At 42.9% G+C, this 14,754-nt stretch overlaps 2 protein-coding genes across 2 annotated transcripts in view; one reads left to right on the plus strand and one right to left on the minus strand.

The window, feature by feature from the left end:
• ctsa (cathepsin A) overlaps window positions 1-9,582 on the plus strand; it is a 133,760-nt gene extending 124,178 nt beyond the window's left edge. The window contains exon 15 of the mRNA XM_033974476.2: window positions 9,573-9,582. The gene's annotated coding sequence lies outside the window, so the exon portion shown is untranslated. The remainder of the gene's footprint in view (window positions 1-9,572) is intronic.
• On the minus strand, window positions 2,590-14,556 carry zc4h2 (zinc finger, C4H2 domain containing). Its single transcript, XM_033974117.2, has 5 exons — window positions 14,324-14,556; window positions 11,230-11,401; window positions 10,491-10,663; window positions 5,213-5,375; window positions 2,590-3,844 (listed from the first exon to the last, which is right to left on the minus strand). Exons 1-5 carry the CDS (start codon window positions 14,374-14,376, stop codon window positions 3,731-3,733), a joined length of 675 nt encoding a protein of 224 aa, XP_033830008.1. The 5' UTR covers window positions 14,377-14,556; the 3' UTR covers window positions 2,590-3,730.
• Window positions 14,557-14,754: the final 198 nt, after the last annotated feature.

Below are 14,754 nucleotides of genomic sequence, written 5' to 3' on the forward strand. Positions count from 1 at the left end.
TTGTTCAAGTTCCCACTTAAAAAGATGAGGCCTGTGATTTTCATCACATATGCAAATTATGGTGTAAAATAAGTATCTGGTCAATAACAAAAGTTCATCTCATACTTTGTTATATTCCCTTTGTTGCAGTGACAGGTCGTTTTCTGTCTCCAGAGGTTTTCTCTGTTGCTGTAGTTTGGTCCTCCTGCAGATCTCCTCTAGAGCAGTGATGTTTGGGGACAACATGGACACGTCTGGCACTGCAGGATTTGAGTCCCTGGTGGTGTAGTGTGTTACTGATGGTCCCTTTGTTACTTTGGTCCCAGTTCTCTGCAGGTCATTCACTCGGTCGCCCCGTGTGGTTCTTGTGTCATTTTGACCCCACGGGGTCAGATCTTGGTGGAGCCCCAGGTCTTGGTCTTGTTCCATTTTGTAATACTTGCTCCACAGTTGATTTGTTGACTCCAGCTCTTACCTGTTGCAGATTGAGTGTTCGGGGCCTGGTGTCTACAGTTTTGTTTGTGGTTCCTTTGCTCTTTGGTCTTGTCCATAGTGGAGTTTGAGTCTGACTGTTTGAGGTTGTGGACATGTGTCTTTTATACTGAGGACGAGTTCAAACAGGGGCCATTAATACAGAGAACGAGTGGAGGACAGAGAGGCCTCTGAGAGAAGAAGGTACAGGTCTGTGAGAGACACAGATCTTTGTTTGTAGTTGACCAAATACTTATTTTACCGAGGAATTTACCAATTAATTAATAAAAAATCCTCCAATGTGATTTCCTGGATTTTTCACTTCAACTATGAGACAGAATGGAGGGAAACTATGATGAAAATTACAGGCCCCTCATCTTTTTTAAGTAGGAGAAGTTGAAGAGTTGGTGGATGAATAAATACTTTTTTGCCCCTCTGTACAAAACTATCACCGATCACCAGAGCAAAGATATGAAGAGTTCTTCAGAAAAGTACCTTTTATGTTCAGAAATTACATTCAGAGTTGGAGTAAAACTTTAAAAATTAATGTTTTTGTCTAGTGCCATAAACTATAAAAAACCTGCACGGATCATTTACAGAACGACACAGTGTGACCCAGAGTCTGACAAGAGCAGGATTCAAACAGAAATCAATCAAATACAGCTCTGATCAATCAAATACAGCTCCGATCAATCAAATACAGCTCTGATCAATCAAATACAGCTCCGATCAATCAAATACAGCTCCGATTAATCAAATACAGCTCCGATCAATCAAATACAGCTCTGATCAATCAAATACAGCTCCGATCAATCAAATACAGCTCTGATCAATCAAATACAGCTCCGATCAATCAAATACAGCTCCGATCAATCAAATACAGCTCCGATTAATCAAATACAGCTCCGATCAATCAAATACAGCTCCGATTAATCAAATACAGCTCCGATCAATCAAATACAGCTCTGAGTCTCACATAAGGGGCTTAAAACCTGATAAAGTCTATTTTACATAATAGGTCCCTTTAATGCTGTAGTTAAAGTGTTTGTAAGGCTTAAGGCTGAATTACTTCTTCAAACATGTTTTGTGATCAATAGTTGTGCGTCATGTGAGAATGAGCCAAACTGAGTTTCACACTTTTCTCGTGTTAAATCAAACTGAGTTTCAATTATAAAACTACTGTTAAAAAAACATTCTCAGATTCATGGGCATTTTTACCCCTCAAATCTCTGAACGCGATGCCCCTCGGAGGCTCTGGGAGGAACTATTTGGTGAAACACGTGCGGGTCACAGCAACCTGCGGTTCCCTCGGCAACGGCAGAGGATCGTGGAGTTGCCGGGGCAACAGCAGAAATAAGGGGTTACCCTGACAAAACCGCTACAGGAACTCGTTTAGACAGAGCTCGCTGTCCTTTAGCAGACAGACGGCGTCAGACATGACAGCCAGAGTATTAACGCAGTGAAAGAGGCGCGTTCCAGCTCCTCTGTGCCTCCTCTGCACCTCCTCCGCCACTCCAGCTCCTCTGCACCTCCTCCTCCACCACTCCAGCTCCTCTGCACCTCCTCCTCTGCGAGTCCACAGACGGCGTCAGACATGAGTCTCTGTATTAATGCAGTGAAAGAGGTGTGCTCCACCTCCTCTGCACCTCCTCTGCCACTCCACCTCCTCTGCCACTCCACCTCCTCTGCACCTCCCTTCACCTCAACAGAACTTGGACCTGCACAGACACTGGGTCGGCTCATAGAGCCACATAAACATGTAAACAGACTCCTGTCTGTGAGACCTGATCAGCACCTCAGCTGGACGGGTCTTTTGGATCAGAACTTCAGCTGGTTCCACTGAGAATAGTTTTTAAGATAATGGCAGAAACAGGATCATGAACAGCTGCAGACAGAACAGGGCTGTGTCCGTGTGACGGTGGAGTTTCTGCTGATGGGGTTCGTCTTATTCATGTAGAACAAACATGTTCATCTCTTAAACTGACCGTGTGAAAACTACAACAGTCTTAGGCCACAGTGAGTTTACCACGAGCCGCCTGCTCCAGCTTCAATATCTGTTTGAAATTAAGACATTTGTGGAAGAGATTGTGGTGAACGTTTTTGGCACAAAACACATTCTGGAAAAACACAGCCCAGATTAGTCCAAATTACAAAAAAGACATTTATTTTTACTACATAATAAAGTTAACACATGTAAAGTAAAGGCTGGTTATGAGCACTGAAGGATCGTAAACACCAAAACAGTATTCTCTTTTTTACACAGACTGTATAAACAAGTGGACAAAGTGAGTCTGACGTCACCACAGCTTCAGCTCGAAATGAAGCTCATCGAGGCCAGAGCAGGTATAGGGACGATTTGGAGCAGTTCCGTGTTTGGAATTCCGACCACGAGTATCAACCAAAGAGCCAATCAGGAGCGAGACTGTTAAAGGTAACGCCCCTTCCTGCCCACACCGATGGTTTATGTTCATATCCTGATTTTACAGACACAATAGTGAAATAAAAACCCCAGGATCATGTAGAGGGTTAATACGAACATTTAAGACCAGAATGAGTCTGAAGCAGCAGAGACAGAGAGAGGACAGAGGACACAGAGAGAGGACAGAGGACACAGAGAGAGGACAGAGAGAGGACAGAGGACACAGAGAGAGGACAGAGGACACAGAGAGAGGACAGAGGACACAGAGGAGACAGAGAGAGGACAGAGAGAGGACAGAGAGAGGACAGAGGACACAGAGAGAGGACAGAGGACACAGAGAGAGGACAGAGGACACAGAGAGAGGACAGAGAGAGGACACAGAGGAGACAGAGAGAGGACAGAGGACACAGAGAGAGGACAGAGAGAGGACACAGTTTTTACATAGAAAGTGAATTGGAGTCGATGGAGCAGGAAGTGCGTCACGATCACTTCCTGTTTGAACTGCAGGTTTGATATGTCCATTTATATAAACAGTCTGTGTTTTTATCTCACCACAGAAAATCACAATTATAAACAGCCATGAAGCACAAACACAAACATCAAATGAAACACGACCTGAAGCCGTTAACACCGACACGAGCCGTTTGGGAAACTGCTCAAGTTTTGCATTTGCATTATTGCAGATACTGTTAGGAAGTCACATGATTCAGGCCAAAGCAAAAACAGAACGATGAGCTGATAAAACGGGAGCTACATGTTTGTCAAAGGGGACTGGACTCTGGATGTTCTGGGCGTGGCCAGGAGGCTACGGACACTGGACCTGGGCTCACGTCGTTTGTTCCCCGTGACGCTGACGTGGACCTACTCATCCGGCTTCCTCTTGGGTTTCTTTGGGTTACGGGAGCGGCTCTTGGCCTTGCATAACGGGCAAATGGGCGCGTTACGGTGGATCTGCTGATGGCACGATAAACAGGCCTGGAAAAATATACAATAAATGAGTTTTAGATGACATAACATGGTATTTAATATGACATAACAGGGAAAAGGACTAAGTTTAAATCTGTCAACTGGACAAATAGTAAGAGTAAAGAAGTTTCACTGCTCATCGAGCCTTGGATGAGCAGTGAAACTTTCTTTACTCCTACAACTATTTGTCTGCACAGGTCCATTTAAAACATTAAAAACATTAAAAACAGGAGCAGGTTGATCATAAACATTTATCTCCACATTATTAAAGTGCTGCAGTGGCTCCAGTTTCACACGTCCTTCAAATGTATTTCATTTTTGGGACACAAAAATAACCAAAACATTTTTTCCCATTTAAAATGACAGTTTGTAACTTTGTGCAGTTTCCACAGAAAAAAGTTAAACCCGTACTTTGAAACATTTTCCATGGATATAAATATTAATGCCATACTGTGGAATATTCTAGCCAAAACAACAACATTTCTATGGAAACAAGCAGCAGGAGGCCAAATAAGAGTCAGGTTTGTGGAGACAAGAGCCACAGTTACAAATTCATAACACTCCTGATCTGTGGAGCTGATCTGTGGAGCTGATCTTATTTGTCTTATTTGAGTCTTATTTGACCAAGAGCTCTCACTCATTCCACATTTAAACCAAACCTGTAGAACATCTTTCTTCCACCTGCGTAACATCAACAAAATCTAGAAAATCTTGTCTAAAAGTGCTGCTGAAAAACTCATCCATACATTTGTTAAATCAAGACTCGATTTTCTGTGACTCCCTACGAGCCACATGCCCTAAAAACTCTATAAAAAGCTTTAACTAGTTCAGCACGGAGCAGCACCAACTAAGAAGAACTGACGACCAGTGTTATAATCTTAAGTGTTGTGTTTTGTTGTAATGTGTTGTGTTTTGTTGTTTTGTTGTAATCTGTTCTTTATTTCCTGGTGGATTTTTGCTCTTCTTTCTGTTGTTGAAATATTGTCTTAATCTCATTATATATAAATTATATATAAATTATAGGGATGTCCTGAGGTGTGATGTGTCGATACTGAATAATGAGCTGGATCAGATATCGACTCCCAACTATCGGTCGATATCCTGGTTGGACATTTAATCTGATGTAATGAGACATTTACAGGTCGGACCTGAAAGTCTCAGAATGTTTGAACTTTTATTTAAAGTGGTTCAGTCGTTACTTGAGTGAGAAATAACAGCTCCATAAAAGTCTGGATCTGACTCGTTTGATTTTAGCTTTAATGAAATAAATGCTGTTTTCAGTCTCTGTATCGGTCGGGATCGGCAGATACTTAAACTGTTAGTTTTGACGTTGGTTTCAGAGCTGGATCGACGCCTCTCACACATTTCAGTCTTTACCTTCATCGGCGGAGGCTGCTGTCTGAAGGTGGCGGTCTGGCGTGCGTCTTGCTTCCTGGAGACCTGGAGCTGTTGCGCGGCGGCCGCTGCCGCGGCGAGGGATTCTGGGATAGCGGGCTCGTGCGGCTCCTTCTGCCACTCTGCCTTTTGCTTCTCAAAGTAACTGCACACAAACACACAAACCCGCCGTGCTGAGATCTCATTCAAAGCTGATAAACCAAATCAGTGGGACATTAGCTCATCAGGGGCTCAGACTCACACGAAACACAATCTACAGCTTTTTGTGAGGTAAAAACACAAAAGAAACACAATCTACAGCTTTTTGTGAGGTAAAAACACAAAAGAAACACAATCTACAGCTTTTTGTGAGGTAAAAACACAAAAGAAACACAATCTACAGCTTTTTGTGAGGTAAAAACACAAAAGAAACACAATCTACAGCTTTTTGTGAGGTAAAAACACAAAAACACAATCTACAGCTTTTTGTGAGGTAAAAACACAAAAGAAACACAATCTACAGCTTTTTGTGAGGTAAAAACACAAAACAGGAGCAAAATTGAAGTATTAGAGTATTATGTCTGTGTGTGTGTCTCTGTGTGTGTGTCTCTGTGTGTTGTGTGTCTGTCGGGGTGTGTGTGTGTGTGTGTGTGTGTGTGTGTGTGGGGGTGTGTGGGGGTGTGTGTGTGTGTGTGTGTGTGTGGGCAGAGGGGAGGCCTTGTGGCCTTCAGCTGAATTGGCTCATTTTCAGATGCAGAGGAACAGGATCTGATTTCACGACACTCTGTGTGTGTGTCTGTCTCTGTGTTGTGTGTGTCTGTGTGTGCTAGTCTCTGTGTGTGTGTCTCTCTGTGTGTGTCTGTCTCTCTCTGTGTATGTGTGTCTGTGTGTCTCTCTCTGTGTATGTGTGTCTGTGTGTGTCTGTGTGTGTCTCTCTCTGTGTGTCTGTCTCTCTCTGTGTGTGTCTCTCTCTGTGTGTGTCTGTCTCTGTGTGTGTCTGTCTCTGTGTGTGTCTGTCTCTCTCTGTGTATGTGTGTCTGTGTGTGTCTCTCTGTGTGTGTCTCTGTGTGTCATTTCCAGACACAGAGGGAGGACTATGATCTTATTTCATGAGCCTCTAGTTTCTCTTAAAATAGTTGTGAGGATGTGAATATAATAATAATAATAATAATAATAATAATAATAATAAGTTGTATTCATGTGTAAAAAACCTTAATCCAGACGTAATAAAACACACGGAGCTCAGAGCCACAAACACGTCAAACACGTCAAACACGGCTCGTCTGGATCCTGCGTGTCCCGCGGCGAGACGGGGGGGGTAATGTATCACTTTAGTGAGTCTTAAACACACCTCAGGGACGGGGTGAGATTGTGCTTTGAACATGTTGGAGGTGTGAGCTGCACTTTATTATGACTGTCCTGACACGAGGACGTGATGAGTTTAACATCTCCACGACGACTTCACACACATCAAGAAACAGAATAAAGCTTCAGTCTGAAAACACCGTCAGGTCAAACACAGACTCGCTCTTTGACCCGCCGCTTCTGTATGAAGTATTTTTACTTCAAATATATCATTTATGTCGTCAAAGTCACCTGGTGTGGAAGTATTCAATTAAAGCTGAACTACGGAACATTTCTAATCCCAAAAGGACAGATCTCTGCTCATGAAAACAAACCATATATACCACAAATAAAAGTACATAAAAAACAACTACTACCAAAATACTTCTGTTCATTTAGCCACAAACGCACAAAAACACACAAACACACACAAACATGATCTTTGTTCTCACACAGAAACTTCACAAAAGTTTTTTATTACAGACAAAATCTGCCAAGTTTCCTTAAGATGAAAAAATATGTATCATGTTGCCAAATGATTTTTACGTTTTTCCACTGGTGTTTTACAGATGAAGCTTCAAACTCCACAAAGTGGATCTGTTACTTTCGCCGTAAAAAGCAATTAACCCACATAAAGAGACGAGGGAATAGACGCCAGGCGCGTCATCTGGTTTATTTCTACAGGGAGCGTCCAATGAGAGCAACGGTCCAGTTAAAACAGTAAAAACAGGAGCAGGTTTGATCATAAACATTTATCTTCACATTATTAAAGTGCTGCAGTCCTTCAAATGGATTTCATTTCTGGGAAGCAAAAGAAACAAAAACGTTTTTTCCCGTTTCAGTTTTTTAGACGTAGACGATCATGAGATCTGGGATTATACAGAGACGAAGAAAAACTCCATCAATATCTCACTTTTTAAACTTCGATACTGGAATTTTTAATACATTTTATACAGAGTTGTTCTGTTCAGACAGAGGCAGGTTTGAACGGAGTCGAGTCTGAACGGAGTCGCGTCTGAACGGAGTCGCGTCTGAACGGAGTCGCGTCTGAACGGAGTCGAGTCTGAACGGAGTCGAGTCTGAACGGAGTCGAGTCTGAACGGAGTCGAGTCTGAACGGAGTCGAGTCTGAACGGAGTCGCGTCTGAACGGAGTCGAGTCTGATGTTCACGACTTTAAACACAAACATTAGTCTGAGTCTGAGCCGTTTGAATCGTGATGAAAGGATCAGGAATCAGAATCTGACCCTGACACTGGAGCAATGTGTCCATCTGACCAGAGGTTTGTCCAGAGCAGCAGACACACCCACACATACACCCCACACACACACCCTACACACACACACACACCCCACACACACACACACACCTCTGAGCTCTGTCCTTGTCGCTGTCATCGTGGCTATTTCTGAAATCTGCTCTAGAGTTGCAGTATTTAAAAAATTCAGGCTGCATCCATGGACACGGAGCGAGGGTACATACACACACATACATATACACACACATACATACACACACACACACATATACACACACTTACACACATACACGGCGGTGGTTCACCCTCTGAACACCCCCTGCTCATGTCAGAAGTGACTCCATTGGTTGAAAATGTTTCCACTGTGTGTGTAAGGGGCCGTTTATGTGTGAAGAGGACTTCAGCTTTGTTAGCTTTAGCTAAGAAAGAGCTAACACTGCAGAGAGACGACTGGACAAGAAACAAGACACGAAAAAACAAATATAAACACAGCCCAGACCTGAACACACCTTATGTAAAACCAACATCATTACACTCATTTATATGTTGAGCCGACGTGTTTATCAAAACAAGACTAAGCACAAAAAAGAGCAGACTCCCAGAACACGTGTTTAAACAAATAACACACACACAGGGCTCTAGAATAACACACACACACACAGGGCTCTAGAATAACACACACACACACACCCCCCACACACACAGGGCTCTAGATTAACACACACACACCCCCACACACAGGGCTCTAGAATAACACACACACAGGGCTCTAGATTCAGGGGGCCCTAAGATGAATCTGAAGACATTTTAAATTCGATTCATTTTTCTGTGGTGGATTTGTTCCAGTAGGTTCCAGTAGGTTCACATTTACATTATAAAATACAGAAGTGGGAGGGGCAAAAGTCAAAATAATATTGACTACTCTAAAAGTATAGAGTAGTGCCTCACACTAAACCTTTACTCGAGTAAAAGTATGGCCTCAGAACACCATTACAATTTAATTTTAAAAAGGTTTACTCGAGTAAATGTGGCCTACTCGAGTAACAGTACTGTCCCGGCTCAAACACAGGCAGCAGCAAATATTTAAAAACTATAGATAAAATATAATCATTTGAGAGAGATATTTACGCTGCTGTAAACACACGAGTCCTGTTTACCATAAAACTTATTATTTTCAATTTAACTGTATGGGCTCTTGGGGGCCCTCTGGTGGCCTCGGGGCCCTAAGCTGCTGCTTATTCTGCTTATGGGCTGATCCGGCCCTGCAGACACTAAAATGAGGAGTAGAGGTGCCAATAAAATGAAATAAAAGTAGAAAGAGCTGAAGATAAGCCGCATCTCAAAGCACAACATGCTAACATCTTTTAATATAAATTTAAGATTAAATGTGTAATTCAGTGATAATTTCGATTGTATTTTAAAGAGCTTGTGTTATGTTTTGTTGAAAACCTGCCCCGTGCCTCCGTTTGGGAAACCCTGGCTCCGTGTTCTGAGGCTCTGGGTCGGACCTGGCTGTGACACTGACAGAATGTTACATCAGACACATGACTTTTATTTAGTGAGTGCCTGCGGTGCCCAACAGTAGGTCAGCTATGTTGCCGGCGGTTACTGAATACATGTTCCGTGTTGTAACGCTCAGTTTAATGGTTTTAGTTGGCCGCTCTCCCTCCTCCTGCATTTGGACAATGACTGGACCATCAGAAGCTCTGGACTCAAATATCAACTATTTGACAAGAGATCCACGGCCCCAGAGGTGCCAGCTGCGCCCGGCCGCGCCCGGCCGGCCGTTCTTATAATATGAACATAGTAAAGTCGGACTGTGGAGACTGTTCCTTTGGTCTATATTCACACTGTTCAGAACCGTGACGTCTTCATGTTTAGCGAGACACTTTAACATCACGTGTAATCGATTACTTAACTATTTCTGTGGTGAGGTCAGCGCTGGCACAAAACACGGGGATCTTTCACCTGATGTAATGGAACGGCGCTCCGTAAACGCTGCAGTTTGGGCTCTCCTCTGCCAAATACAAACTAAATATCCAACCAGGCTCTGAGAACAAGCCCAGAGCCCAAGAGCAGCACAAAACTGATCAAAACATCAACAAAGAGCCAAACGAGTCCAAAGGACTGAAGGAAAAGAACATATGTGTGTGTGTGTCTGTGTGTATATGTGTATCTGTGTGCATGTATGTGTGTATGTGTGTAAATGTGTATGTGTATATGTGTAGGGGTGTGCGTGTATGTGCGCGTGTATGTTTATATGTGGTTGTGTGTAGGTGTGTGTATATGTGTATATGTGTGTGCGTGTAAATGTGTGTGTGAGTGTATGTGTATACGTGTATGTGTGTAGGGGTGTGCGTGTATGTGTTTGTGTGTGTAAATGTGTGTGTGTCAGTTTTGAGCAGTGACAAAATAAATGTAAAAACAATATGAACATTCGTCTTTCCTCTACAAACAGATGGAGTGGTCCAGTTCTTCTCACCTTCAGCAGAACATCCTCATTATTCAAGCACTTTTCACGACTGACTGTAACACTAACAACTAGCATGCTAACACACTCTTCCTGATTATCGTCGACAGCACACAGTGGACTCATTTAGGCCTCAAGAGCTGCTTATAAATGATATCTGTGCAGGACACATTAGTATGGATCCTGCCGATATCTGGCCCTTCGTACTTACTCCAGTGAAAGCTTCTCCTCCTCCTCGTTGAGGTTGGGCAGTCTGTGCAGCCCCAGGGTCATCCTCAGAGCGTCGATGTGCTCCTTCAGAGGTTTGTACTCGTCATGAAGACGCCGGGTGGTTTCCAGCAGTTTGTTCAGATCGTTTTCAGACTGTTTGATCGTGCTCTCCATCTGTCGAAAACAACACTTTGTCAAGAAATAATAAAGAGTTTGTAAAGAAACTGGTAAAATAACAATGTTTCCAATTAGGTCCAACGATTAGGAACAAACTATTCAGCCTGTGTAACTAACACACTCAACAAATCACAAAATCAACTGCTCTCCGTGTAGTTTAGAGCTGTACAAACATGTTCTGAAATGTCCCTGTGTGTCAGATGCCCTCCCTGTGTGTCGGATGCCCTCCCTGTGTGTCGGATGCCCTCCCTGTGTGTCGGATGCCCTCCCTGTGTGTCGGATGCCCTCCCTGTGTGTCGGATGCCCTCCCTGTGTGTCGGATGCCCTCCGTGTGTGTCCATGGTTCTTATTCTGCATAAAAAATCTGTACAAACATGTTATGAAATGTGATTGTTGTGTTAGTTTGTTAGTTAATATTTCTTTTTGTTTGTTCTTCTGGATGTGATTAAAATATAAACTTTGGACAGAATTCTGTTTTTAAAACAAACATAAATCTAATCTGGGCTATTTGTTTTTTCTCCTGATTGTTGATTTCTCCGTAGAACAGATTTTATGTTTCGTACCACGTTGATGTCGGCGTGAATCAGGCGCAGTTCCTCCACATGGGCCATCTTCTCCTGCAGGAGGAGGTCCATCTCCTGTTTGTATTCTTTCAAATGCTTTTCCTCTGATTCCAGAGCCTCAAACTCGATCTTCAGACGAGCTTTGATCTTCTGCATCTGGACGGTCTTGTTGCTGTGGCCAAACAGAGACAAAACTCCAACCATTTAATTCAAAGTTAATCAAAGTTTAATCAAAGCCCTGTGTGAGCTTGTGTCTCTATAGTTCTCATCTCTGTGCATCATTTTGTCATAAAAGAAACAAGTCCACTGACTTCTGCATTATAAAACTGTGGTGTCCAATGGAGCCGACGTCGCCGTAAACGTCATTTACAGATTTACACAGCACATTTTTATTCATTTACGCCAAAATGACGACGCGACGCTGCCGATTCCTACGAGTATCAACGATTAAGAAAATAAAACTGGAGAAGGAAGTGCGGACGTCACAGTGGGCGTGTCAGAGTGGGCGTGTCACAGGGGGCGTGTCAGAGTGGGTGTGTCACAGGGGGCACTTTTAAGAGATTAAAGATTAAACTCAAACATGAATCTCTCCAAATAAAACTTCAGAGGCTCAAGGAGAAGAAACGACTAGAACATGGAGAAACATCTGAACAGTTTGGACACGTCTGATTTGTCACATTTGATGCTTTTGTTCCATTTTACACCACAGTAAAACCATGAGCAGTGTCCCTTTAACAGAGACGCGCTGCTTTTTCTATACAACAACATCTATGAGTTTAAAAAATATCACTGTTGCCATGGAAATTCTTTTGAAAAGGTAAAAAAAATGTTGGCCCATAGACGGAAGCTGAAGCCCTTTTCTGCACATCTGTTTATATGAGGCACTATGCCACTTTTCTGGGAGAAGACGATTGGAGATGTTTATGCTTTGCCTAGAATGTTACACAGTACGGCATTAACATCTCCATAGAGACAGGCAGTTGGCTCGTAGGTCATCTGCTGCTGGACCTGCCACATAACAAACTTTGAAGCTTGATATATCACTTCAAAGAGATACTGTCATAAACGATAATATTGAAACTGTTTACGTCACTGACAAAGTGAGAAAATCCACATTTAAACAGAATCATTAAAGCTGCAACACAAATAACAGAGTGAAGCAACAATGAGCCTCAGAAGTGACTTTTTCTCTGTCCACAGCTCAGATCTAATCATGTTAGAACAGAAATAACACAGATCTCCAACTTTTACAAAGACACTGTTCACATACATTTTGAGCTCCAGGACATATATTTCCATCTTTAATAAACTAAACGATACGTCACAGGGATGATCGTGACCTGTTTGTTCCCTGTTTTGTTCTTTGTATAACAGTATAAATATAAAGGGGTTGAAATGGTCAGTTACAGTTTGATATAAACCTGTGGTGTCACATGATCATAATAACACAATAATAAGTCTCTTTGTTCAACAGCTCCATTTGTGCAGTGTCACAAACATCCTCTGTTTGACCACAGACTAAAGACACATATAATAAAGACACACACATAATAAAGACACACATAATAAAGACACACACATAAGATACACATATAATAAAGATACACACAGGCCCACGGTCTGTGTGTGACTCTAGACTGTGGAAATATATTCATATATATGTGTGTACACAGTCTGCAGAGTCTGTGTGTGTGTGTACATGTGTGTGTGTACACGTGTGTACATGTGTATGTGTGTACATGTGTGTATATGTGTGTACATGTGTATGTGTGTACATGTGTGTATATGTGTGTACATGTGTAGGTGTGTGCATGTGTAGGTGTGTACATGTGTAGGTGTGTACATGTGTAGGTGTGTACATGTGTAGGTGTGTACATGTGTACATGTGTGTACATGTGTGTATATGTGTGTACATGTGTAGGTGTGTACATGTGTACATGTGTGTACATGTGTGTGTGTACATGTGTGTACATGTGTATGTGTGTAGGGGTGTGTATGTGTGTGTACATATGTGTGTGTACATGTGTACACGTGTGTACATGTGTATGTGTGTACATGTGTGTACATGTGTGTACATGTGTATGTGTGTACATGTGTGTATATGTGTGTACATGTGTAGGTGTGTGCATGTGTAGGTGTGTACATGTGTAGGTGTGTACATGTGTAGGTGTGTACATGTGTAGGTGTGTACATGTGTACATGTGTGTACATGTGTGTATATGTGTGTACATGTGTAGGTGTGTACATGTGTACATGTGTGTACATGTGTGTGTGTACATGTGTGTACATGTGTATGTGTGTAGGGGTGTGTATGTGTGTGTACATATGTGTGTGTACATGTGTACATGTGTGTACATGTGTGCACATGTGTGTGTGTACATGTGTATGTGTGTAGGGGTGCATGTGTGTGTATGTATGTATGTGTGTGTGTGTGTACATGTGTGTGTGTGTACATGTGTGTACATGTGTGTGTGTACATGTGTGTACATGTGTGTACATGTGTGTGTGTGTACATGTGTGTACATGTGTGTGTGTACATGTGTGTACATGTGTGTACATGTGTGTGTGTACATGTGTGTGTGTACATGTGTGTACATGTGTGTACATGTGTGTACATGTGTGTACATGTGTGTACATGTGTGTGTGTGTACATGTGTGTACATGTGTGTGTGTACATGTGTGTACATGTGTGTACATGTGTGTACATGTGTGTACATGTGTGTACATGTGTGTGTGTGTACATGTGTGTACATGTGTGTGTGTACATGTGTGTACATGTGTGTACATGTGTGTGTGTACATATGTGTGTGGTTTTAGCTCCAGCTGCAGATTCACATCTGGAGTTCAGTGGATTCACATCTGGAGTCGCGTCTCGGCTCAATAATAAAAACATCACATGTTTCACACAAAAACAGCCCCGTGTTTCCTCTGCGCCTCAATAAAGAGAAGAAAGAAACACGCACAGAGCGGAGGCTAACGGCGGAACAAAAGACAAGGAGCCCGGAGGAGCTAACAGGAGCTAACAGGAGCTAACAGGAGCTAACAGGAGCTAAGATGCTAAGATGCTAAGATGCTAACAGCCTCCACACTGTACCGTATTTCCAGGATACTCTCCAGTTTGCACATTATTTCTTGCTCGTCCGTCATGGCGGGAAGCGTTTCCAAAGGTCAGATCTGTGGAGTGTCGAGGCGCGGAGCAGCAGCTGTGTCCCTCTGTGTCTGTCCCTCTGTCTCTGTCCCTCTGTGTCTCTGTGTCTCACAAACACAATAGACCCTCGAGAACGCGCAGCAGCAGGGGCTACGTGCGCGTGCTCGCTCCGCGTGTCTACGTCACTACGTCCAGATGTGACGGTACCCCGATAAACACAAACATATATATATATACACACACACAAACACCCGTACATACACACACACACACACACACCCCTACACACACCCGTACACACACACACCCACATGTACACACACACAAACACTTGTACACACCCCCACACACACAAATCCCTCGTGTTGCTTTGATTC

The sequence above is a fragment of the Periophthalmus magnuspinnatus genome, chromosome 10 (genome assembly GCF_009829125.3).
Source record: "Periophthalmus magnuspinnatus isolate fPerMag1 chromosome 10, fPerMag1.2.pri, whole genome shotgun sequence".
In the NCBI taxonomy this organism is placed as follows: Eukaryota; Metazoa; Chordata; class Actinopteri; order Gobiiformes; family Gobiidae; genus Periophthalmus; species Periophthalmus magnuspinnatus.